This window comes from Schistocerca cancellata, chromosome 4 (genome assembly GCF_023864275.1).
Source record: "Schistocerca cancellata isolate TAMUIC-IGC-003103 chromosome 4, iqSchCanc2.1, whole genome shotgun sequence".
Classification (NCBI taxonomy): domain Eukaryota; kingdom Metazoa; phylum Arthropoda; class Insecta; order Orthoptera; family Acrididae; genus Schistocerca; species Schistocerca cancellata.
Genome location: NC_064629.1, coordinates 728,525,629 through 728,553,626, shown reverse-complemented (window position 1 = coordinate 728,553,626; position 27,998 = coordinate 728,525,629). Strand labels below are relative to the sequence as shown.

General features: G+C 41.5%; 1 protein-coding gene across 4 annotated transcripts in view; it reads left to right on the top strand.

Annotated features, from left to right (window-relative positions):
- The window catches only part of LOC126183804 (inner nuclear membrane protein Man1), a 364,252-nt gene that overhangs the window by 268,648 nt on the left and 67,606 nt on the right, over positions 1 to 27,998 (top strand). For all 4 annotated transcript variants that reach the window (XR_007536817.1, XR_007536816.1, XM_049926053.1 and 1 more), the window contains exon 8: positions 12,143 to 12,350. Coding sequence is in view for 2 of the 4 variants with exons in the window: in XM_049926053.1 (XP_049782010.1) it covers positions 12,143 to 12,350 (208 nt within the window). In the remaining 2 variants the exon portion in view is untranslated. The remainder of the gene's footprint in view (positions 1 to 12,142; positions 12,351 to 27,998) is intronic.

Here is a 27,998-nt window from a genome sequence, read left to right as displayed (position 1 = left end):
GAAAATTTGCACCAAAGCCGGGATTCGATCCAGAGTCTCCTGATCACTGAGCAGATGTACTAACTGACATCCCGTGTTTAGTTAGATTCTGAGGTGGTATTCCAGTAGAGTTGGAGAGCCTCTGCAATGATGTTCGAGTTTGGAGGGAATACGGAATACCAAGTGGGCTGAGATGTGAATGGGCATTTGGATTGAGGAGGGAGCTGTGCTGGTCCATGCAGTTATGTGGGTTGAGGAGGGAGGCATTCTAGGGTAGTCTGTGCGGTTATGTAGAGCTACCGTGCCAGGGTGACATAGTGGTTATCGCATCTGCCTAGTAAGCAGGAGACCCGGGGTCGAATTGTAGCCTTTGCACAAATTTTCATACGTTGATTCAGTCTGCATATACGTAGGTTGGGACTTAAATAGTGGCAACACTGCTGTGGAGACATTATGCAATGGGATCTACTGTTGTCACCGATAACACACGTTGTTGACATACCTACCTTACCTCCGAGCAAATGGACTCACCCGTCCCACGTCACCAGCATTCACACAGTCAAGGGAAACAGTCACTTCTGAGCGATCGGTCTAACATAACTATGTTTTTGAAACAGGAACAACAGAGTCGGATCAAGATTGAATTTGCCAGAGGTCGTACAGCACGACAGTGTCATCAAGGTCTTCAAGAGAACAGAACAGTGGCACATTGGGTAAAAGCCTTCTACGAAGTTCGGCAAACTGTGGCAGACATGCATCGTGCAGGTCGTAGTAGCGTCTTTGAAGTAGTAGTACATGCTATTGCCCCGTTAGTGGACAGTGATCAATGCCATATGATTCGTGAGCTCGCCCACGAAACCGGATTAGTGCATATGACTGTGCTTTGCATCCTAAAGGAACGCCCGGGCATGTGAAAAATTACATCATGATGGGTTCCGCATGACTTGACGGAAATGCAGAAATTGATGTGTTACGATGCTGCTCAGATGCACTTAGAGTGCTGTGAGTGCGAAGGAGAGGCTTTCTTATGTCATATCATAACACTGGATGAGACATGGGCCATATTCTACCAGCCAAAACTGAAACACCAATCCAACAAATGGTGTCATTGTAGGTCGCTGCAAAAGTTGAAAGTGCATCAGAGCCCCAGTATGGTGAAAGTTATGGTGATTCGCATGTACGACTGTGATGGTGTTATCCTAATGCATTACGTTCCTCCACGGGAGACAGTCAATGCATAGTATTACAGAAACTTCCTGGCAGATTAAAACTGTGTGCCCGACCGAGACTCGAACTCGGGACCTTTGCCTTTCGTGGGCAAGTGCTCTACCATCTGAGCTACCGAAGCACAACTCACGCCTGGTCCTCACAGCTTTACTTCTGCCAGTATCTCATCTCCTACCTTCTAAACTTTACAGAAGCTCTCCTGCGAACCTTTCAGAACTAGCACTCCTGAAAGAAAGGATACTGCGGAGACATGGCTTAGCCACAGCCTGGGGGATGTTTCCATAATGTTTCATATCAGCGCACACTCTGCTGCAGAGTGAAAATCTCATTTTGGGAACATCCCCCAGGCTGTGGCTAAGCCATGTCTCCGCATTATCCTTTCTTTCAGGAGTGCTAGTTCTGCAAGGTTCACAGGAGAGCTTCTGTAAAGTTTGGAAGGTAGGAGACGAGATACTGGCAGAAGTAAAGCTGTGAGGACCGGGCGTGAGTCGTGCTTCGGTAGTTCAGATGGTAGAGCACTTGCCCGCGAAAGGCAAAGGTCCCGAGTTCGAGTCTCAGTCGGGCACACAGTTTTATTCAGCCAGGAAGTTTCATATCAGTGCTCACTCTGCTGCAGAGTGAGAATCTCATTCTGGATCATAGTATTACTGTTTGATTTTGGAGCATCACCTGCGATCAGCTTTGCGAAAGAAGTGGCGACACTTTCTGCTCAACCCACCCATCATATTGCATGACAATGCGTGGGCGCATACGGCGCAAGCTGTGGCTGCTCTGTTCGGCCGATGGGACTGGGAAGTACTGTACTGTCCACCATACTCCCCGAACTTAAGTTCTTGTGACTTTGATTTGATTCTGAAGATGAAGGAAACTTCGTGGCATTCGCTTCAGAACTGTTCCAGAGATTTGACAGACAGTAGACTGCTCCATTCACACCATCAACAGAACAGACTTTGCTAACGATATACTACGCCTTCCATTTCACTGACAATGGGTTCTACACATCGCTGGTGACTGCTTTGAAGGTCAGTAGCAGGTGCAAAGAAGTAACTCTTTTTGTATTGGTTGTGAATAAATAATTGCCATGATTTAAGTTCCAACCCTCGTATATGTACATCATAGATGTTTGAGACTTGGAAAGGTCTCTGGAACCATATAATTTCATAAAATTATGATTGATTACAGATTTTATATGTCACCACATTTTGGTACAGTTTTTTACAGGAACCACTTATTGACAGGCAATATTGTCAGTAAATTTCCTGGATTGTAGCAGATTACTTATATGGATAGGGCATTTTCTCTATCTAACCCCAGCTAAATGTATCATAGATACAGGCTCCAACCTAGTTACAGTTCCTTGATCATCAAGGACCAGGTACAACAGGTATGGGTCAACGTGCTTCAGGAGAGAATGCAACAGCCACGACTACCTTCCAAACTATATCTGAGCCTGTATGTTGGTCCAGTGAGTTGCATTACAATAAGAAGGGACCAAAAGAACTTGTGAATTGATTGCCAACTGCATTTGCAATTGTGATTTTTTTTGAGAGGTATGATTTTGTTAAAATACCACTGCTCCATTTAGCACAGTAGTATGAACTCAGCCACTAAAAAGTTGAATCATGTCAAAAGTGACTGACAGACTGTTCGTATTATAAACGAATACAGGTCAACTTTATTGATAATGCCTGTCTGCGAACACACCGATGAGACATTCGGCACATTGGAGGAGATATTCCTTACCTCTCCAGATATGTTGTCCACGAGTGTAAAGCTTCATCGATTGTGTGGAATGTATCACAGTTGTCAAAGTAGAAGTATTTTTTGTGGTTGTTAGGTTTTATTTGGAGAGCAGTAGTAACAGAACTATCATTGAAGTGGATGTCAATGTCAAGTAATGTTGTGTGTTGGTGCAAAGGAGGAAGTACTGCAGATGGTAGTGGTAGACATTTGAACATTCTGGATTTTGGTATTTGCACCTCAAGTATAACACATTGAAGGAAAGATAATGATCCAGAGGAACAAGGACTGGGTGTCTTACTCCCGAGTGCATATCATAAATATGTGACCTGACCTATGTGAGGTTTTGGAATATTTTGTATATGAGGAGGTCTCCATCAGATGTCCTAGGAACGTATTACCACATGCAGTTGCCACTAGCTGTCTGAGGGATTTGTTTGGTGAAGGATTGTGTGTAAGATAGCAGTTGGTCATTATAACTGATAATTTTTAGAAGGTAGTAAGGAATAAGTTGGGAGTGCATGTTGTTAACATTGGAAGAGGTATGTTTGATAGCAACAAGGCCACATAAATAGGAGAAAAGTGGGGGGAGATTTGGAAAAAGGGGGGAGGGGCGTGGAACATTTGACATAGAAATGATCCTAGTGTTTTTGTATACAGGAGAGAGATTTTAAAGTTATTGATTCCCGTGTGACAAAGATTGAGGGGTTGGGTAAAAATATGGAAACACTGCGAGAAATGCGTACTTCAACAGATACACAGATACTAGCCAAGCTGGCAGGTTGCGCTTTTGTATTTTATCATGAATAGCATCTTTGCAATGTTCTCAATACATTGCAAGTGTCACTTGTGATCAGAACATCATTCTGTGTAGTTGTGAATGTATTATGTCTGAGGTAAATAAATTCAAACATGGACAGATCGTTGGTGCTTGTATGATGGGTGCTTCTGTAAGCAAGGTAGCCTTGTGTGTCTCAAGAAGCCTAATATCGATGATTTATACCTCATCCAGGAAAGTGGATAGATATCATCTGCTAAGTCACAATTTGGACAAAGGTATGTGTTGGGTGATTGTGACAAACGGTCATTGGAGAGAATTGTGACAAAAAAATAGGGGACAACAGCTGAAAAAGTTGTTGCAGAATTGAATGTCACATTTGTGAGACAACAAGCAGGGAGAAGCTCCAGAAACAGGAAATTTCAGGTTGAACCAGAATTCCAAAACTACTTATCAGTGATACAAATGCCAGTACCTGAGAAACGTAGTGCCAAAGACACACAACCTGGACTATGGAGCAATTGAAGGAAGTCATTTGATCAGGTGGGTCTTGTTTCACACTGTTTCCAACTTCTGGCCATGCTTATGTCCCAAGGGCAAAACATGGTGGGGCTTGGGTGATGATTTGGGGAGGACCCATGGTTATTCTGCAAAGTTGCTTTACTGCCAAGGATTATGTGACCATTTTGGCTGACCACGTCCTCTCATGCTATATTGTTTATCCCCAATAGTGATGCTGTGTTCCAAGACAAGAGAATCCCTGTTCACACAGCTTGCACCATCTAGGACTGGTTTTGTGAAAATGATGATGAATCGCCACATCTCTCCTGGTGACTGCACTGACCATATCTCAATATTATTGAGCCTTAGTGGTCTACTTTGGAGAGAAGGGTACACGATTGCTATTCACCTCAATCATAGTTACCAGAACGTGCCACTGTTTTACAGGAATAATGGCATAAGATTCCCATGAAAACCATACTTGTCCTGTATTTATCCAGTCCAAGATGACAGGAAGACCACTGGGTTTCCTACACCATATTAGGCATGATAAGGTGGTGTGTTTTTGGTGTTTCCACATTTTTGTCCATCCTCTGTATACAGCCTGAACTTCATTAAGATATAACAAAATGTGGAATAAATTATTGATGGTGATTATCACAAATGATCTTCAAGCTGTTTCTGCACAAGTGCACATCACATCTATTATACCGTCCAACATTTTGCTTCCCATCCGAAGAAATTCTCAACAAATATATCCTCCTTGATCTCCTTTATCAACTACCATTACCAGTTGCTCTCCTAGGAGGCATTATGTCCACTTTCCCCAGGCATCAACTTGTTACGAACTTTGTTTCCAGAGCAGTCAGGACTGCAGCAGGATTGCTTTATGCAGGTGATCTCTTATCCTTTCATCTTGTTCTGTTGTCACAGCCACTACACAGTGGCATGTGATTTATGACTAGCCTGCAATATACCAGTTCACTATCTGAATATACTAACAGGTAGAATAGATCACGAAAGGATACCCCAGTGTGAATACTTAGTGAACAAGTGATCACTATTTTTAACAGTGTGGATGTGTCCAGAACTTGGTAGGTTATAAGTATGATAGAGCTCAGTGTATTGTCCCCTTACATGCTATAACCTCACTTTAGAGCCACAGAATCGTGCATCAGTGGGTTTAAGAATAGTTGGATATGAAGAATGGCAAACTGTGTTCAGTGAAGTCAGGAGTGTAGCTGTGATGTTCCCTGTGTGTCACACAGCTGAGGGGAAGTAAAATTAGACGTCGGGGCTGTAGCTCATTCCTATAATGCATAGGTTCCTTCTCATCAAAATGGTCCACCAGTGTTTGGCGCTTGTGGCATGCAGTAAGATGTGTGCCATACAGCTCTGACAAATGGGCAACAGGAAGTTTATGTACCCTCTATTTCTTCAGCCAATGAGAGGAATGTAGTTCCTATGTAAATATTGTTAAATGTAATATGTGTTTCAAGATGGCTATGTAGGATATTTTAACGTGTGTACATGGGTATTAGCTCATCTTAGCTCCCTTTGTGCCTCCCCCTTGTCGCTTCCTGGACAAGCATGGCGTTTTAAATGCCACCACACAACAACAACAACAACAACAACAATAATGACAATAATCACCTTAAAAACTGCAGGAATAGTGGTCTGCAATTTCACTCAAAAAGGTAGACTACATTAGACTTGAAACTTTCTGGTAGATTAAAACTGTGTGCAGGACCGAGGCTCAAACTCTGTTCCCAAGTTTGTTTCTTGGTCCAGCACATAGTCTTAATCTGCCAGGAAGTTTCATGTCAGTGCACACTGCACTGCAGAATGAAAATTTCATTCTACATTAGGCCTGTTTGCTTTTTAAAAACCACAAATATAGACTAGAATATCTCAAATAAAAAATGCTTAGTTTTAAAAGGGATGCAAATATCAGTATTACCAATAAAAGACAACAGACAGTTTGTGTGTGATTTCTGGGACTGAAATTCATAGGCAGTTAGAATAAGAAGAGATCAAACAGTACACAGACATTATCAATGATACTTGGAAATGCAGTTGAACTTTTATGTTCGTAGCAAGAGAATGAAACAGAACAGATAGTTAATGTTCAGAGGAGAAAGGCAAAATGGCGATACTGAAATGAATTTTGGAAATAAAGAAGTATCTGAAATTGTCAAGTATTAAACCAGTAATTATCCAGCATGAGGAAATTCATTCATCTGAAATTTAGGAATGGCAAATTGATCAGGAGAAATAACCAAAGACAGTTACCAGAGCGGTTTAATATTAAAGGAAAGTGGCACAAAGAAAGTCCATGATCCTAATCACCTTCATCCACAAAAAAAAAAAAAAGAAATATCCATCATATTCATGGTGCACATCAAACTAATTAAGTTTTTTGTAAGAATGTATGTGTAGTCCTGCAGGAAAATCCCATAACTTTCTGGGGCTATTTGAATTGCATGAAGTGACAGGAACTAAGACATTCTGGGAATGTCTTAGTTCCTGTCACAGCTACTGTCTATCATATCACGTTGTCAGTGCCATTCCAGAATCTTTTCTTGAAAGTGGGCTAATAAGACCTGTGAAGCTAAGCCTCATGTTTCCAGAGATTCTTATTCTGTCAGGCAACTTTATGTGACAGATAATGCCATTGTTCCTGTGCCATGATGTCAATACACCTTGGAAGCTAATGTACAGTTGTGTACCCAGTTTTGTACACCTCTGACAGCTGCTACGTTAATCAACAAATTTGTCTGATAATTGTTCCTTGTCAAGACTAGTCAAGATCACATGGCTGCCACAATTGACCTCGTGGTTCAAATTGAGAGATAATACAGTCATTGAAGATTCCAGTAGTTACAATATGATCAATTGAAAACCTTTGAATGGATGTGGTGTGTTCATAAAGTAATGTGAATTTTGCAGTTTTGCAGGTTTTATTAGCCAGTCTCACAAGATTTTTTCATTGTTTGTTGAAAAACATACCTGAAAAATATCTGTGCAGTGTTAGGCATACCAGATATTTAGTTCATTGTTAGCTGTCAAAATGGTTACATATGTTTTGATAGTATCAGTGATTATTCATGCTTTATAAAAATGTATCACAGAATTTATATTAATTTTTATTATAAGAACAAAATTGAATACAGTAAAGTTTTAGAGTTAGTGAGTCTGCTGTGACTGAAACAAGAGGTTACAAGTGATAGAAGTGTTTCAAAGAAGTCTGTGAAGACATTGAATATGATGAACACTCTGGATACTCCAGCAAATAATCATCCAATAAAATCATGGAAAAAGTGAAAAGAGTCGCTAACTCACAATGAGAGAAGTCACTGATTGCTAATGTTGGCATGTCAGGTGGTTCATGCCATGAGTGTGTGTGTGTGTGTGTGTGTGTGTGTGTGTGTCAGCAAATTATGTTCCAAAATTGTTGAACTTCATACAGAAACTGCATCGTTAGATGAAGTTGATAGTGATCCTAAAGTCCTGAAACATGTCATAACCGATGATGAAACATGGGTTTTTGGATGTGACTAAGTCTCAGTCATCCCTGGAAGCATTCCATATCACAAAGACCGATAAAAGTTTGACACATACTTAAATGTATAGGTTGTACTCACTGTGTTCTTAGATTTTAACAGCATAGTTTATCATGATTTCTTGCCACAAGATCAAACAGTCAATGAGGAGTACTACACAGATAAGTTCAACTCTGTGTGCGTAAAGCAATTAAAGCAGCTCAGGTTTGTGCCTGAACAGTTTATGGCTCTTGCACCACAATGTTGCACCTACACTCACATAATTGATTCTTTATGACATTTTGGCCAAGAACAACACGGTAATGATTCCTCTGCTTTCATATTTGCCATACGTGGTCCCATGTGACTTTTCTTGAGAATAAAAATGCATCACTGAGAGCTAAAAGCTATCACAAAGATAGTGTTCCAGAAGTTTTTCAGGGATTGGAGAAATGGTGGTATAAGTATATAATATCTAATAATTCCTATTTTGAAAGGGGGTGACATTGATGTAGATAAATTATTTAAAATCATACTACAAAACAAAAATTCTCATTGTTTTTTGAACACACCTCACATCTGAAATTTTTGTTTAATTTTAGATTTCATTATTGCTTTACAAGAATAAACTAACATAAAAATAATAATAGTAATAACATTTATCTTCCAATAGAACCCAAATTTTAATGGAAGTAAAAAAAATTATAAAACCAATTTTTACAGGAATAAATAGTGGAATATTATATTTACTAGCTTCATTTTCTCTTTGCAAAAACTTTTTATAGTAATTTAAAGAAAATGCTTGGGGTTATAAATTCTGAAATGACATTTTGGCCAAGAACAACACGGCAATGATTCCTCTGCTTTCATATTTGCCATACGTGGTCCCATGTGACTTTTCTTGAGAATAAAAATGCATCACTGAGAGCTAAAAGCTATCACAAAGATAGTGTTCCAGAAGTTTTTCAGGGATTGGAGAAATGGTGGTATAAGTATATAATATCTAATAATTCCTATTTTGAAAGGGGGTGACATTGATGTAGATAAATTATTTAAAATCATACTACAAAACAAAAATTCTCATTGTTTTTTGAACACACCTCACATCTGAAATTTTTGTTTAATTTTAGATTTCATTATTGCTTTACAAGAATAAACTAACATAAAAATAATAATAGTAATAACATTTATCTTCCAATAGAACCCAAATTTTAATGGAAGTAAAAAAAATTATAAAACCAATTTTTACAGGACTAAATAGTGGAATATTATATTTACTAGCTTCATTTTCTCTTTGCAAAAACTTTTTATAGTAATTTAAAGAAAATGCTTGGGGTTATAAATTCTGTGTAGAGATAACAAGTAAGGTCTTGGTGGGAATAGTGCCAAGAGCAGGGTGTGCTAAGGAAATGGAGAGAGTAACGCAAAATGCAGAATAAAACAATAGATGAGTCACTGTGTTCGTCTGTGAGATTACTAGTGTTATGATGTTCTGTTTACCATTATAAACCCATTTTGGGTGTCACTGTTCCCTTTTCTGGTCTCTCTTACACTTGGTTCACCCATATTATCCACTTCCGATGCTATATTTTGCATTACCTAGAAAAATATCACCATATTGCCAAACTTTCCTGTTTGAGAGCATCTCGGCCCACTTTCTCTATTCACTATGTACTTTCATATCATATCCTACTCAGATTTTTTGATTTTATCACCAGCACTCAGACTTTTCTTCTTTTTCTTTGAAATTTATCCCTTTGCAGATTTCAGAAAAAGGGAGAAAAACCTTTACAAAAAGTGACTGCATGGTACCATTTGTCATAAATATAAAATGTACCATCTTCTTCAGATAAGATCAGCATTTAAATAAGTATAACTACTTGAAGTTACTGATCATTTATTTGTTAGATTAGCATTGTGTTCGAATTTACTAATTTGCTCTTTGACTACAGAAAACTTGACATCATGATACATAGACTAACTATAATGAAAGATATTTGCAGGTGTCATGCATTTTTTTAATATAGTTATATGCAAAAGATAGATTATTCTACTTTGAATGCTGACAAACCATTGTGGGACTGTATAGGAAACAAGTGTCGATATTGCAGCAGATGTATTACAAACATTAAAGGGTGTTTTTCATGTCTGTACAACTACTATTTTACTTGCACTATTATTAGTAATCTAATAAGAGCAGCAGCTGATGATTTTTAATCTTACGGTGAATAAATTGTGAATATTAACCCAAATAAACATTTCTATATCGTTGGTAGTTAAAATTTATATTGCTTTGTAATGAAATGTATGTTGTAAACTTCATTTTTCTAAAAAATCATTATTGATTAACATCAACCTAATTTTATACTTTTCTCGAGCAGTCAGATGCCAGCTGTCATGAAAGTAGCAGCAAAACACATGAATAGCATATTCCACATTGCCAATTCTTCCACATCAAATAAATAATTATAATTTTTTGGAAACTGTAATCATATTTTGGGAAAAAAAATATTTTACGTTAAAAACTGGTTTCATCAAAATCATAAGACAGGGTTGAATCAGAGCTCAAAAATTGGAAGCTTGGCATGTTCCTTATTGTCCCATCATAGCTCACCAACTGGTTATAGCAATTAAGACTTGTGTGTGTCATTGAAAATTTTAATGTAATTTCCCCACCCCAACTGACAAACGTCTGCGAAATTTCGTCTTAATCTGTCACCAGTAATTGCCATCTCTCTCTCTCTCTCTCTCTCTCTCTCTCTCTCACACACACACACACACACACACACACACACACACACACACACACACACACACGACAAACTCATAGTACCACGGCACCCAACAGCAGAAGCATCTTGTATGCTGATGACTTTGCTGTAGTCACCCAGAGCACAGATTTTGAATCAGTGGAGAACACCGTCGGGAATGCCCTTGAACAACTTCCCATTCACTACAGTCCAAACAAATTAAAACCAAACCTCTCAAGGCCACAAGTGTGTGTGCTTTTCATTTGAGAAGTGGGAAAGCTAGTGGCAAATTGAAGGCAGTATAGTCAGTTGTCAAACTGGAACACCGTGAGACCCCAAAATATCTAGGAGTGGCACTTGACAGATCTATTCCTCTCAAGAAGCACTGCATGAACTGCAAGTCAAAGGTTTCCAACAGAAACAGTCTTGTACAGAAACTGGCCAAATCACAGTAGGGTAGTCAACCTGAATTTATACAAACTTCTGCAGTGGCTCTATGCTATTCTGTGGGTACAGTATGCATGTCCTGTTTGGTATAATTCAACACATGCCAAACTAGGTACACATAGCTCTCAACAGCACTTGAAGAATCATAACATGTTGCTTGAAATCCACTCCAATCAAATTGCTGTGAATGACTAAAGACAGTGGAGCAGGAGAGAACCCAACTTCTGTACAGGCACAAACTTCATGCACTATGACTGAAGTCAAGGAGTAGTTTCCTTAGAACATTGGTGGCATTTAGAACTGCCACTGAAAAAGCTAGGTTGCAACTATGGAGGACTTTGACTATGATGAGAAATGGATGACTTGGAAGTCCCGAAATAGAGTGAGATCTGGAGTTGGCAAATCAAAGGTTAATGTGGCAAAATGGAGCTACACAGATAAAAGATGATGTTTAGTACAATTGAGAAGACAACCAGAATTTTATCATATCTTCAATGCCAACTGCATCCAAACTCCAACACTGAAGATGAACTTCATTAAGAAACAGCAAATGCATTGAAAGTTGCAGTGTATTGGGCAAAAGTAATGTAGTGTGTGTAAAATATATGTGTTTGATATAAGAATTTTAAAAAATTTCCAGCATCCCTATGCTAGTACATTTATACTCCTGTTTACCTTCATTTATCCATCATGGGCATTGTTATATAATCTTTTTGACCCAAGATCATCACAAAAGTTACAGAACTCCTTTCTTCTACAACACAGTTACAGCTTTGATGGTTCATGAAGTAGTGCATAATAAATGCCATCATCTGATGATTAGTTTTGCAGTTACTTAAAAAACATCTTATAGAAAAAAAAAGAAGCAAATCATGACTGGTGGCTATTTCTGCTCAAATCATCCTCTACTCACCCTTACATATGGCTTATCTGAAATTTTTCTGAATGGCAGTCATAATTAAGACATGCATTTGAGATGCAGTTAATTAGATTTTGTATTTAAACTTGACAGAACCAATGTATCTCCATGCTTAACATCCTTCCTATAACTGGAAGGGATAACCTGTTCACTAGACCTAGTGGAAGCATAGGCATGGAAAGAGATAACAAAACTGTGAATCTCTGTGTTACAGTTACTGCAGTACATATTTTCTCAATAATTATTGTAATCTTTTTAGGTATGGCTTTGGTTTGGACGTCAGCTGTTAATTTTATTAGACACAATGATCCACGTATTAAGGAAGAACAGTGTGTCGTTAATGGAGAACTGAAGACCGTGTGGCGCTGGTTGCCAGAGTCTGGAAATGCATCATCTGAGCACACACAAGAATTTAATAAATCTTCACAAGGACGTCGCTCAGTTTTGTCCAATGAAAATTTTTCTGGGTATGTGAGTTGCAGTTTCTGATAATTCCTGTGTAATTTAGTGTAATTTGCTTAATAACTTTGAGTAATGTTACGTAGTCAGTTGTAATCTGGATTTGCACTCTATTGGTTCAAAATAATAGTGCCAGACAGTAGCAGCTTGTATAACAGTGCTAGAATTCTGAACAACAAGCAATTTGTATAATTATCATCATCATCATTATTAGTTCTGACAGTGGAGAGAGAGCTATTTCTATGTCTATAGGTTGCCACAATGAACAGGAATAAAATATTTTGTTGATATTGTCTGATTACACCTCCATGGTCATTATAAAGCGTCGTATGTGTAAGATATATATTAGGGTTCCCCTTATGTTGCTTTTTAGGATGTGTTTAGTATTCTTTATAATATTTTATTTTCAGTATTTCTTTCTTGCAATCTGGGTACAGTTTATGATATTTTTGAACACTGCACAACACAAATGCCTTTTGCACCTCATATGTGCTCAAAGATTGAATTCGGAGTCACAAAATAATGAATTAAACCATTAATAAATAGTTATCAGAAATTTTTAAACTTACCATGTACTGATCCACCCAGTTCTCCACAAAAATGTATATATCTCTTTTCCATTTCTAGATTTTCTCTGCCCAAAATTGCTACCATTTTGAGTTTGTTTTTTGTGCTAATTTATCATCATCAAACAGCAAAAAAGAGACAGAACTGTTCTAATGAATAAACAAATGATGACTAAATTTCCTTATAGTTACTTTTGATACCATGGAATCTATCCTTTGATATAATTTCAGTTCTTCTAAGAGGCAGAAAGATCCAGATTAGGAGCTTTTGTAGCTCTAGTTCACTGAAGCCATGGTTTGTCTTAAACACATACAATGAAGAAAGACAGGTCTCTCAATGCATTTTTATTTTCAGTGGCTAGTTCAAATTGTGGTTTTAGTAGAAACATTTTTAAGCAATAAATTGCTCTTGCGATCCGTGTTGCATGATGCAGTGGTCAAGTAGAAATTTGTTTTCAAAGTCTCCTTCCACAAATATTATACAGAGCTTAATGAGTTCGTGGTAATCACCTCTTGCTGTTTGTTTATCTAATTCACTTTCGTGAAACTGTAATATCTCCTTAATTACTGTCTCATTAAAAAACAAATCCACAATCTCTTTTTCCAGTGTTTGAAAATTACTGACACTGACAATTCTCCAGTTTTCCCGTAAATATCTAAACATTGATATGGCAAGACTGCTTTACATTAAAATACACTTTTTAAAATAAGTTCATATATGTAATGATGGCATGGGAAATTACAACAACCTTCTTTTCTCTTTTTCTATCTGCTTCTATTTAGAGATGATTTGTTAATTCAGAGCTTTTCAGTATTGTGACCAAGGTCCTCTGCTGTCGCCTGGAGAATACGTACAGAATCTCTTCCAAGGCAGTCCCTAATTTTTTGGTAATAAAATCTGTAGTATCTCGCCCTTCAACATTCTCAAATGAACTACTCTCAGAAGTACATTTTAAAAACTCACCATCGCCAACGTCAAATCCATCCGAACTGGAAAGTGCTTTACCTGATTCTTCAAATGAAGAAGAAGGAAGCTCGGCAGAAGTAGTAGATGCTGTGCTGTTGTGTTTTTCTTGCCTCTTCTGTTCTTCCAGTTTTCTGTGCCTCTCCCTTTCTCCTTTCTCCTCAAGTATTCAGTCTACTCGTGCAAGGTAACCTTTATGCCCTGGCTCTCTCTGTCAAAGTAAAACCATCCTGTCTTCTTCCAACTTGTTTGTTTGTAGAATGTGTATGTGCGATATCAAATAAATTCTCCAAATTACGTATAAATTTTTTTTTTTTTTTTTTTTTTTTTTTTTTTTTTTTTAGTGCTTAAACACATCTTGAAACTTGAAACTTTTTTGCAATTTTCCCTTCACTGTATGTACATTAATAAGTTTTTTTTTCTAACAATACTGAGTAACTCTAGTTGAAATTCTTACTTTCTCCCAAATTATAATGCACTCCCCAATCACAAGATTAGCACTTTCACAAACTGCTAATTATCTTTCCCACATGTTACAAAGTAAAACTTCCAGTGCTCGTGTGATGGTAATTTGTGTCCATTTGTCTGGTGTTCTCTCTCTCTCTTATTAAAAACACATGCTTCGTGGTGCTGTGTAATTGAAGTCACATCTAAGGTAGCAACTGGGAGGGGGGGGGGGGGGGGGGGGGAACAACTGACTGCACTACATGTGCACATACAGATATTCTGAGGTGGTGTCAGCGCGACTTCGGCGAACAATATGGAATATCGTGTTCCTCATACAGTCAAGTTCGCACTAAGTCAGCACTAGTTACAGTGCTCCAGTTGCAACAAAATTTTGTGCAAACGTATTTTGGAGGCATTCAAACAATATTGGAGGGTGAGCACTTATAAATATTGAACTCAGAAAATAAGGGACACCTTAAGTGAAATTCGAGCACTTGGGCTTCACACTGTAACTCCTCACATGCCAGCAATACCTTCAGGGGGTCCACAACTCTTTTGTGGATACATGCGTGGCGAGCACGGGACCCCGAGCTTGTGCGGCTCTCTTTCCTTTCCGGGCTGCATACCTTCCTTTCCCACATCCTAAACCCCCCCCCCCCTCCCCCCCCCCCCCTCCCCCCCCCGCCTCTTCCCATCCCCTTCTCCCTCTATGGGAGTATGTTTCATGCCTACGCCCAGAGATGGACGCTTGTAACTGTAAGACACTCTCTCTCCTTTGCTTTCTATGGTGGAAAGTCTCTGTCCTTCCTTTGTCCTTCTCTTTTCCTTGCTTCTTCTCTTTACCCTCTTCTCCGCTGCGGTGTTTGAGACCTCTCTTCTTTCCTTTCCTTTCTTCCTCACTTTCTCTTTCTTTCCCCTCTGTGTGTGTCTAAATGCTGACCCACGCATTCCCACACATAGCCTGTGCCGGGGTAACGTGTAATTCCCCACCCCAGGTGAACAGGTAGGACACGTATGTACCCCCTGGTAATGTCCAGACCCAGGGAGGGGTGATTACCCAAGCTGGTACCTTCCGAACGTGCCGATTGGTCCCTGTGTCCCTTCTCGGGAGGTGTGACCTGAGGTGTGGATAAACACCTAAGGCATGAGTGCCCTCAGAGAGGCCTCCCACGAGGAAGGAGCGCGCCATCAAATATGCCAGTAATCATGGGGGATACTTTTGCAATGGTTTCCTCTATGTCTACAACTTCTGCCCACAAGCGAAAGCTAGATGAGTCACAGCCACGGACAATTCTTCCATCCGTGCCAAAGTTCCTCGTTGTTTCTTGGTCTGACAAAGGTAAAGACTTCTCCACAGTCAACCCTTTCATTATTCAGAAAGGTGTCGAAGCCATTGCAGGTCCTGTAAAGTCTTGTACCCGATTACGAAATGGTACCTTGTTGTTTGAAACAGTCAGTGCCCTCCAGGCACAAAAATTGCTGCATACACTGCTACACACTTCTCCTGCCTGGGTGGAAGCACACCACACTTCATATTCATCACGCAGGGTGGTTTATACACATTCACTCGATGAATTGTCCAATGAGGACATTCAAAACTACCTGTCGGACCAGGGTGTAATGACTGCACATCAAGTCATTAAAAGGATTGACAAGGACTTGGTACCGACCCGTACTCTCTTCTTGATGTTTGACAGAGTTCAACTTCCATCGTACATTAAAGCGGGCTATGAGATAATTTCAATTCGCCCTTACATCCCCACCCCTACACGTTGCTATCAGTGTCAGTGGTTTAATCATACCAGCCAGTTGTGTTCCAACCCGGCCAAATGTGTTACGTGTGGCAAGGATGCCCATGAGGGTGCTTGTCCACCTCCATCCCCTCGTTGCATCAACTGTATAGGTGACCACGCTGCTTCCTCTCGAGATTTCCCTATTTTCAAAGATGAACGAATTATTCAGGAAATCAGAGTGAAGGAAAAGCTGTATACATTTGCTGTTCGGAAGTTATTCGCCAGTATAAAGCCCACTGTGCCTCCAGCAGGTAAATATTGCACTGTCCTTGCATCTCCTCGGCCTACTAAGGAGGCAGCCACACAGACTTATAATCTCACCTTTAGTGCCACGGTCATCAGATCAGCCAGTGCCAAGATTGCCCGTTCAACCTTCCCACTATCACCTGCTCACTCTACGGCTCACCCTTCATCGGCTCCTGCTAAATCATGAGCCCCAAATTCAGACACCCGGACTTCCAAAAAAGAGCCTACTCGCGAAGATTTTTTTACGTACCCCAACTTCACAAACGTCGATTCGTCCCTCATATTAACGTCCTGTTTCCAAGAAGGCTCATAAGAAAACAAGTTCCTCTCCTCCTCCGCCACGGCGTGTCTCATCTACAGCGCCACCTGGCGGTAACTGCCCTCGGCCATCTTCCGTGTCGCCAAGGCGCACTGCTGGCAGCCAATCGACTGGCCGACCGCTGGTGGCGGGAGCTGCCCCCGAACAACCTATGGATCAGGATCTCCTGCCTTTGGCTGAATGCCATTCCGTGCTGTCGGCTGCCGGCTCTCAGCAGTCGTTGAGTTGGGAGCGACCGTGGTAAGATTCTTCCCTTTTCTGTCCATCCTATGTCAGTTATCCATTGGAATATCCACGGCATTAGAGCCAATCAGGATGAATTGTTGATCCTCTTACGATCCTACTCACCGGTCATTCTGGCTTCAGGAAACAAAGTTGCATCCCCACGATTGCTTTGTTTTCCCTAATTTCCAGCCAGTCCAGTTTGATCTCCCCTCAGTTGATGGCCCTCTGGTGCACAGTGGACTTATGATTCTTCTCCATGATACTGTCCATTATCACCCAATCCCCTTAAACAGTTCCTTCCAAGATGTTGCTGTCTGTCTTTCCTTTTCTGGATACACCTCTTTTCGTACCGTATACATTCCATCGTCAACACTGATGACAAGAGCTGATCTCCTTCATATCCCTGGTAATCTCCCACCCCCCCTATTTGCTGGTTGGGGACTTCAGTGCCCACCACCCGCTTTGGGGATCTCCGCATCCTTGTCCGCAAGGCTCCCAATTGATTGACGTTTGCCTCAACACTGGGGAACCTACATTTTTGTCTGCCTCCAAGACGAATTTCTCTCATTTGGACCTTTCGGTAGGTACTGTTCAGCTAGCTCAGCACTTTGAATGGTTCACTCTTGCTGATACACACTCAAGTGACCATTTTCCATGTGTCCTTCGATTGCAGCCACAACTGCCATCTCTGTGCCCGAGACGCTGGAAGTTTGCCCAAGCCGATTGGACACTTTTTTCATCTCTAGCGACATTCAATGACCGTCACTTTCCTAGCGTTGACAATCAGGTCACTCATGTTACAGAAGTTATTCATACAGCAGCGAAATGTTCAATACCTCCCACCTCCGATTTCCCCTGCCCCCACCCCCCACCCCAGTTCCTTGGTGAAATTAGGCGTGCGTGACACAATACGCGAGCAGCGACGCGCTCTTCGCGTTTTCTGATACCATCCTACTTTGGCCAACTGTCTCCACTACAAGCAGTTACGTGCGCGATGCCGTCGCGTCATCTGCGATAGCAAGAAGGCAAGCTGGGAGTTCTTTACTAGTTTGGAGTCAAATTCGACGGTTACCTGGCGTGCCTAGTTTCTCCCCGACCTCTGGGCTCACTGACGCACATGATACCTTAGTGGACCCCATCGCAATTTCTAACTCATTGGGTCAACACTGAGATTTCTAGCTCTTCAAATTACCCGCCAACCTTTCTCCCAAAGAAACGTGCAGCGGAAGTGCGCTCTCTTGCTTTCTCCTCTCAAAATAGCGAAAGCTGTAATACTGTTCTCTCCATGTGGGAACTCCAACGCACACTCTCCTCTTCTCGTCTTCCGCCCCAGGACCGGATGGTATCCACATCCAAATGTTGCTGCATTTATCATACCATAGTCTGCATTACCGACTTCGCCTTTATAATCGAATTTGGACCGACAGTACTTTTCCCAGAAGATGGTGGGAAGCTAGTGTCATTCCTGTTCCGAAACCTCGAAAGGACAAACATCTCCCCTCTATCTATTGCCACATTTATCTCACGAGTAGTGTATGTAAGGTTTTGGAGTGTATGGTGAATTGCCATTTAGCCTGGTGGCTGGAGTCCCAAAGCCTTTTAACATCTGCCCAATGCGGTTTCCGATAGCATCGTTCTGCAGTTGACCATCTTGTTGCTCTCTCCACTTACGTCATGAACAATTTTCTCAGGAAACGCCAAACGGTAGCAATATTTTTTGATCTTGAGAGAGCATACGATACCTGTTGGAGGACAGGCGTTCTCCACACACTGTTCTCTTCGGGCTTTCGAGGTTGGCTGCCCCTTTTTATTCATGAATTTATGGCAGAGCGCACATTTAAAGTGCAGTTGAACACTACTCTCTCCCGTACTTTCTCCCAAGAAGATGGGGTTGGTTGGTTGTTTCGGGGAAGGAGACCAGACAGCGAGGTCATCGGTCTCATCGGATTAGGGAAGCACGGGGAAGGAAGTCGGCCGTGCCCTTTGAAAGGAACCATCCCGGCATTTGCCTGGAGCGATTTAGGGAAATCACGGAAAACCTAAATCAGGATGGCCGGACACGGGATTGAACCGTCGTCCTCCCGAATGCGAGTCCAGTGTCTAACCACTGCGCCACCTCGCTCGGTAAAGATGGGGTACCCCAGGCTCCATGGTAAGTGTTGTAATGTTTGCCATCGCCATAAGTCCAATTTGGATTGTCTCCTTCCCGATGTCTCGGGCTCCCTCATTGTGGACAATTTTGCGATCTACTACAGCTCTCAATGGACCACCCTTCTTGAATGATGTCTTGAACGATGTTTCGATCGCCTCCACTCTTGGAGCATCATAACTGGCTTCTGATTTTCTCCCAGTAAGAACGTTTGTGTCAATTTTGGTGTCGTACGGAGTTTCTTCCGCCTTCCCTACACCTAGACCCTGTCAACCTTCCGTTCGCGTACATCGCTAAATTCTTGGGTCTTATGTTTGACAGAGAACTGTGTTGGTCCTCCCACGTTTCCTATCTTTCGGCTCGCTGTCTGTGATCCGTCAAAACCCTCCGTGTTCTGAATGGTACCTCCTGGGGAGTGGGCCGAGTGGTCCTTCTCCACCTCTATCACACCTTAGTGCACTCAAAATTGGACTATGGAAGCATAGTTTACTCCTCTGCTTGGCCGTCTATTCTTTGGTGTTTCGGCTCTGTCCACCACCGTGGATTGCATTTATCATCTAGAGCTTTTTACACCAGCCCTGTGGAAAGCCTTTATGCTGAGATTGCTGAACCTCAACTGTCCAATCGGTGGCCTGTCCTTCTGAGTCATTACGCTAGCCATCTGTCTTCCATGCCTGCTAATCCGTCCCATGTCCTTTTTTCGACGCCTCCTTGGATTTAGGGCATGCAGGCCGCCCTTCGTCTCTACTGCCACCGGGAATCCACTTCCATAAACTGCTGCGTTCTCTTTCCTTCCACTTTCCTAAAACTTTCTTGACAACTGGGGTACAGCACTGCCTTGTCCCTGCCCCCGGACCTGCCTGCTCCGTGACCTTTGTCAGCTTCCCAAGGATGGTACCCCTTCTCTCATTTATTGTCAGGAATTTGCTGCTCTATGCGCACAAATGAAGGATGCCTCATTTATTTACACTGACGGCTCAAAAACATCATTTGGTGTTGGGAGTGCCTATATTGTTGGTGACACCCCTAATCAATTTTGGCTTCCCGACCAGTGTCTGGTTTTTACTGTGGAGCTTTACACTGTTCTCCAGGCTGTCAAATACACCCATCGCCATCAGCGAATACAGTGTATTATATGCTCAAATTCTCTCAGCTCTCTCCTCAGACTCCAGGCTCTTTATCCTGTCCACCCTCTGCCCACCGGATTCAGGACTGCCTCCACTTGCTCCATTTGGGGGGTTTCTCTGTGGCATTCCTCTGGATCCCAGGACAGGTTGGTGTCCGTGGAAACGAGGCCAAGGCTGCAGTCTCTCTTCCTCGGCCTGCTGTTCGCATGGTTCCCATTGCCGATCTACAGACTGTTTTCTGTCATCGTGTTTCTCTTTTATGGCATGCACATTGGTCTACACTTTCCAATAATAAATTGCGGGACGTGAAAGCTCTTCCCTGTGCTTGGACCTCTTCCTCCCAAGCTCGTCATCGGGAGGAGGTAATTTTAACTAGACTCCGGATAGGGCACCATCTTTTTAGCCATCGACATCATTTAAGTGGCAATCCTCGCCCTCTTGTCCCCACTTCTCTCAACTGTGGACGGTGAGACACCTTTTACGTGAGTGCTCCTATTTTACTCTGCTTGCGCCCGTCTACAGTTGTCGCCTTATATGTCTTCCATTTTAGCAGATGACACGCACTCAGCCGATCTCGTCCTCAAGTTCATCAGTGTCAGTGAGATGACGTCGGTCATTTGAAGCTCTTTTTGGGGAAAACAACCTCCCCTTCTATTGTGGTTTTCTAAGCTTTCCTTCTGTTTTTTAGTTTCCCCACTTTTTGAGTTTCGCTCCCATTGCTGCTGATTTCCAATTTTTTTACCTTTTCCTAAGCCACAGACTGGGCTAATGGCCATAGCAGTTTTGCGCATAAAAAAAAGAGGGGTGGGGGGGCAGCGATAAAAAAAATGGCTGTCACGAAATTTCGCCCGGTGAGTACATCCGGCAGAAAAAGGACTTTAAAGAGTGGCAATTTGGCAACACTGTAACCACATGTATGGTAACTACCTCTGTTAGCACCTATTTGTTATGCTGTACGGTTGGTGCAGTGGATACAGTTTTGGGTCATCATGCAGGAGGTCGAGGATTCGATCCTGTGTTGGGGGCATATTTTTTTATTTGCTAATTTCGTTTTGACATTTCATACTGTAATAGACACTGTTTCTTAGGTCACATGTATCCTAAATTTACTACATTTTGTAATGCTGAACACAACAAATCGGTGGTTAGACAAATAAGAAATAGACAGTTGAAGCAAATGACCTGTCATAGGGCAGAATACTACAAAAACAATACCAATTTCGAGATGCTAAAGATGATAGCACAGTACAGTAGCAAAACATCTACTTTTTATTTTATTTATGAGCGCTCAGATGTCGCATATTAGCAATCAGTGACGATGATAATGTCCATATTAATGACCGCATGACCTTCACAAGAGAATACGTTGTCCTCAGAACAACACATGCTCAAAGTGACATCCCTGCATGTCCCAACATTGCGCAACCCTCTGGATCATACAGCTCTGGATCCAACACAGCAAAGCTACTTCCTCAGTAACAAGAGCAGCATGAACACGTACTACCAATTCGTCCACATTCGTCGTCGGAGTATAGTACATGTGCTCCTTCAGGTGTCCCCACAGGAAGAAATCCAGGGGATTTGGGTCAGGTGAATGCAGTGGCCATACAACTGGACCTCCACGTCTGAGCCATTTCCCTGGGAATGTTTTGTCCGAATACTGCCGCACATTAATTCCACAGTGTGGATGTGCACCATCATGTGGGAACCATATCCTCTGCTGAACATGTAATGGAACATCGTCCAGCGCATCAGGCAGATAGTTTGAGAGGAATGCATGATACCTTTGTGCAGTCAACTGGTCAGGCAACATGTAGGGGTCCAAACACCTGTCCCCCAATATCCTGGCCCAGACGTTGATACCGAAGTGAACTTAATACCCACGGTCGCAGGTGATGTGCGGGTTAACCTCACACCAATGGTGGGCGCTGTGCATATTGAGGACACTCTCATAAGTGAATGCTGCTTCATCCGACCATATTACGGTATACACGAAGTCATCGTTGACTTCCTGTTGTTGTTGGAACCATTCACAGAATTGCAGCCACTGATGGCTATCTGCAGGATGCAGGTGTTGCGTGAAAGCATAATGAGATGATAGGGGGTGCAGTCCATGCTCGTGCAGCATGTTAAAGACTGGGTGTTGTGAGACACGCGGCTACCTTGCTATGTTACGTGTACTTTGCTGAGGTTCTTGGTGTATGACCTCCAGAATAGCTTCCTTAGTAGCTGGAGTATGGCGAGTCCATGGACAACCTCTGTCATGCGATGGTGGTAGGAGATAACCTGACTCCTGAAGGCACAGCTCCAGAAGACGAAACACATTTTTATCTGTTTGGTGTTGACAAGGCTATCTAGAAGTCTAGAAGCATACTATGAGCAGCAACACCAGCCCAGTTACCAGATGCACCAAGAACCAGAATCATATTCATCATTTGTGTATGCCATACAACTGCCACACTGGTTTAGAGGTTTACAATGAGAAAATTCAATACATGTATGCATGTACATTGGAGTCTCACGGGCGCGTTACTCCGTTCACTAGTCCCTGTCTATTGGACAGTGCATAGAATATAAGCTCGGCATCAGTCCAGAGTGCTGTTCCACCTAACGCACATTACCCCTCTGACAGATATTGTTCTGCATGATTTGATTCATCCCAACACCGCTAATTGTGAAATGTTCAGTTTCGAATTACACTGTTTCCCTAACGCTAATAGACTTGATGTTTCCACAATCCCAATGACAGAATAATAATAATAATAATAATAATAATAATAATAATAGTAATAATGCATTGAGATACATACCAAACAGCATGCGGTTACCAGACTCAGTGTTGAATGGCATAATTAGTGGAACCATGGTGATAATACATACAAATAGCAAATAGTAACTGAGTTTGGATAATATTTGCAAAGCACGTTGGTAGTCCTACTGGTAATGTAAGGCTCTAACAAAATGTAATAGGCCTGAACGAGGCAAGAATAATAGTTGGTACGAATCGGTGGGACCATTGGAGGAGGGTACAAAGAAAACAGGTTTCACATCTAGTAGATGAAGTGGTGCGAATAAATTTGTGCCCACAACATGGATAGGGCTTCTTTCAAAGCTGACCAGTCTTCCATTTCTACGATTGTTGTATGTTGAGACACATTATAACAGGTTACTCTGCTCAAACCTATTGCCAAATAGAGTACAGAACACACATCCATTTCCTTTTATCCATGTAGGGTAAAATGGCAACTTGTTTGGTTGTTCTTTGTGTGTGAATAGATCAGATTATTGCCTAAATTTTAAGGCAACATTTTGATTTATTTTTGTGCAAAAGACATCCTAATAACTTGCCATTCAGCCTTCACAGATCCTGGTGAAACATATTTTTGTTGTGTGTCCCTTCTGTCAAGGCATGAGCGGAGTGACATTTTGTGTGTTGCAATGCAAGCTACAGCCAGTTCGATTGATGATACAATCAGAAATCCTTAATAGTTTCATTTCTTGTTTATAATGTCACTTGAGCCAGACACTGGCTTTGCATGGGTAGCACTAAGTATCTACAGCTGGATGACGTGTCTGGTGAAGGGGAAATAGATTATACACTCTAACTTTCCTCGTGAGTCAGTCTGTTTATTATTGGAAGCTGTATCAAAATTCCTACAGTAGTTCCTGAGATTAGCTTTCACATACAAACATGAAAACATGGTGGAGAATATTTATAAATAATATATAGGGTATCCGAGGAAGAATGGTTGATATTCAGGGATATGACAGGAAAGATTATTTAAAGCAGAAAAGTCTAGTAGGTAAGGGCTCTAAAATGCATATCGTACATTAAGAGCTATGAAAATTTGTTCATCTTTGCTACTGTGGGACATATCTCTTCTAGTGCAAATGTGTACATAGCTCATAAGTTAAGCATTTTGTGACCCCTGGATGCTTCCACGAGGGACTTTGCTGTTTTGATTCTGGTTCGAAAGACTTTGCTGTTTTGATTCTGGTTCGAAGTGATGACGCCATGACTTATCTCCACCCACCACTCATACCAGGAACGCATTCCCTTCCCAGGCATAGCGCCGCAGATGAGCAAGACAGTGGGCCATTCAACGTGCTTCCTGGTGTGGTTGAAGACTATAGGGCATCCATTGGACACAACTTTGCGCATGGTGGCGTGAATACTTCCGATGCTCAATCTGACTACAGTGGCTATGGCTTTCACTGTCACTTGGCAGTCCTGGGTAATGAGTGCATCCACCAGCTGGACGATGTCATCAGTAATGCAGTGTGGTGCTCCAGACTGTGCATCATCGGCTAACGACAGCCGTCCTTCCCTGAAGCACTTGTGCGATGCCTTGACCCTTAAAAGGGACATGCAGTGTTCGTCGTACACTTATGACATTTGTCAATGAATGTCCATTCCTCTGACTCGTTCCACTGTCAGAAAACGAATAACACCTCTTTGCTCTTCTGTTGACACTGCCATGTCACTGTTTGTACTGTGACTGGCCGTGTTGGACGATTGATGCATGCTGCTGCTAGCTCTGTATAGTCACGTGCCCTCCAGCGATGGGCTGTGAACTTCCACGCTCTGGTTGCAACCACACCTCATTACACACGTTATGATATTACCTTCCAGACTCCGGCTCATTTCTTTTTGAACGCCCCTTATATAACACAGATATTTTGTTTTAATTATTTTTGCATGTGGTTGGAAAAAGTGATGCAGAGACAGCTAGTTGTAGAACAAAAACGTTTATGATCAGAAATGTCACAGTTAATAAAATGCCATGGTTGAATGAATTACTTATTTACATCTGTTCAAACAATTCTGGAACTTTAGCTGCCAAATTTTTCTGTGCTTACCTTTTACTTATATTCTCCTCCACAATTGATACACCGCTCCCAACTCTGTTTTCCCTTTCAGAAGCAGTCTTGATATGCCTCCTGCTGGATCGCAGTAAGTGCCATCTGCGAATTTTCTTTTATCCTTGTCTATTGTTGCTAATATCCGCCCTTTCAATGGAATTTTCAACTTCGGAAATTAAAAAAAGTCCACAGGGGCCAGGTCTGGAGGGTATGGAGGATGAGGCAGCACAGTGATTCCCCCCCCCCCAAACAGTCATGCACCAACAGGGATGAATGACGTACAGGTGCATTATTGTGATGCAAGAGCCATTAATTATCCCACCACATTTCAAGCCGCTTCCTTGTTACATTTTCTCACAGGCATCACAACACATCCTGATAGTATCATTAATTAACAGTTTGTCCCTGTGACACGAATTCATGTTGAACTAATCGCTCAAACAACAATCCTGCCAACAAGAAACTGAATATTTGGTTCTGGCATGTGGATGACACATTTGTTTGTGGAGGCATGACAGAGAGGAACTAGATCATTTTCACAAACATCTCAACAGGATTAATCTGGAGATTGAGTTTACCATGGACGAGGCAGGTGGAAGATTAAATTCTTTTGATGCACTGGTTTTCAAGAACGAAGATAGTAGCTTAGGCTACACACCCATGCACACAGACTGTTACCTAGTGTGGAATTTGAACCACCACCCACAACTAATGCAAGGCATCATAAAAATCTTGCCAGATAAAGCAAGGAACATCTAAGAACCAGAGCTTCTTGATGCAGAATTAAAACATCTCATAACTGCATTGATCAAGAATGGTTATTTGTCCGCTGAGGTAAACGAAAGTTTTCCTGCCTTTATTAAGGACGTTACTGACCGCACAGGAAAAATTTTGAAAAAGGGAACATCATGGTAATCTTCAAACACGAGATTGCCTAAAATTGGTCAAGGATGCTCATCAACCACTGAAAAACTAAGAATTTATAGATTTCCATGTAGTAGTTAGGAAGCGTATGTGAGAACTACAAAAAGAACGGTAAAAAAAAAAAAAAAAAAAAAAAATTAGAAGAGCATAGGGGCAATTGCAGAAGGGGGAGACTGACAGATCAGCTGTTGCAAAACATTTTTTGTAGCTAGGAGACCACCACACTCATTTGATAGGACTCTAGTACTGGCAGCCACAGGCAGATACCATGAAATGCTATACAGTGAGGCCAGAGAGATTGTAAAACACCCCAAGAATTTCAGTGGGAAGGAGGGCATGAAATTGAATGGCATATGGATTTCGGTACTGAAGACTATGTGTGCCACTCTTCCATCATGAGGTGATAGCAACAGTGGATGATAGCCAGTTGCACTCGGGTATTCCAAAACATGTGACATCACGCCACTGTATGGAAGCACGCATAAACAGAATTTTGCTGCGGTCAGTAGTGAGCCAGGGTGTGAATCGCACACACAAAGAAGCTATGATCCCCCTTGATAATGTACTCCACTTCTGGGATGAAACACTGGGTTTGCGAGGCCTGTTCAAAATTTCTGGAACACTCGTAATTTTGTGCCAATGGTGTGTTGGTGCAAAATGTGGATGGCATCCCTGTACACATCTGTGTATAATGTGTAACTGCTGGAAGTTTCACTGTTGTGTCTCTCTTCGTTATTGTTCACCGCTCTATTGAGCAGAATGTTGTGTCGCACAGTTTGCGAATTTTGAAGTGGCAGAGTTAGAGGAGCAACACATCTGCTTTAAATTTTGCGTGAAACACAAGAAAACCTTGACAGAGCCACACCAAATGGAGCAGGAACCCTATGGTGATGAGTGCTTAAGCTATATTCAGTGTTACGAATGGTTCACGTGATTTAAAAATGGCCAGACGGAAGTTAAAGAAGGTGACTCAATAGCCCTTAGAGGAACATGTTATTTGTGCACCTTTGACAACTCATAAAGTCTTGGTGGTAGTGCAACTGAATTGAACAGTCTTTCCTGAATGTTCTCTTCAATAGATGACTTTTTTATCAACCACATAATGGTTCTGGGAACTTTAATCAGTGGGCTCATTTAGCAGTTGCATATATGTTAGCAGATCTAATAAGTCGTTAATCTTACTGTGATAGTATATCACATTCAAAACAATCGTAGCATTTTCCTTGTCAACGGGGAGAATGATAATACTGTCATCCTCATTCAGGCATTTTATGGCATTCCTCTCACCCATAGTTAAATTACCTTTTGGTGGTTTTATGCAATCTTCTATACAGATTTCTTCAGCTGTAACCTTGTCCACTCAATGAAAGTCTGCTTCTACACTGGCTGTGATTTCTTCCATAGGCACAACTTGCAGAGTAATTGCAAAATTTCCGCACTTGTCAAGCACAGATCTCTCATCATCAGATAACAAATGTAAGAATAAATTGATAAAATGTTCCATGCTGTCATGCCGTGGTTGAATGTACTTCACATTTAAACCCAGTGTTTTGTCCCCTTCTGCGGAGGACATTTTCAAAGGGGATTGTAGCTTCTTTGAGTGTCTAATTCACACTCTGGCTCACTGCTGACTGCAGTAAATTCTGTTTACGTATGCTTCTGTGCGGTGGCATGACTTCACAAGTTTTGAATACCTGAGAGCAATTGGCCATGTCATCTGCATTGTTCATTGTGGCTATCGTAGCCAGCATAGAAGCAATCTTTTGTAGTGTGGACACAGTTACAGCTAAAGAAATCCATATAGAAGCTGTAAGAGTATTGTCTCACACAAAGCCTCCAAAAAGTAATTTAACTATGGGTGAGGTGGATGCCATAAAATGCTTGAATGAGTACGTTAGTATTACATTGACAAGGGAAAGCTGATGGTTCTTTTGAATGTGACCAACTGTCATAGTAAGATTAACAACTAATTAGATCTGCTAACATATAGACATTTCTTAACACCCTACTGATGAAGTTATCAGAACCGTAAT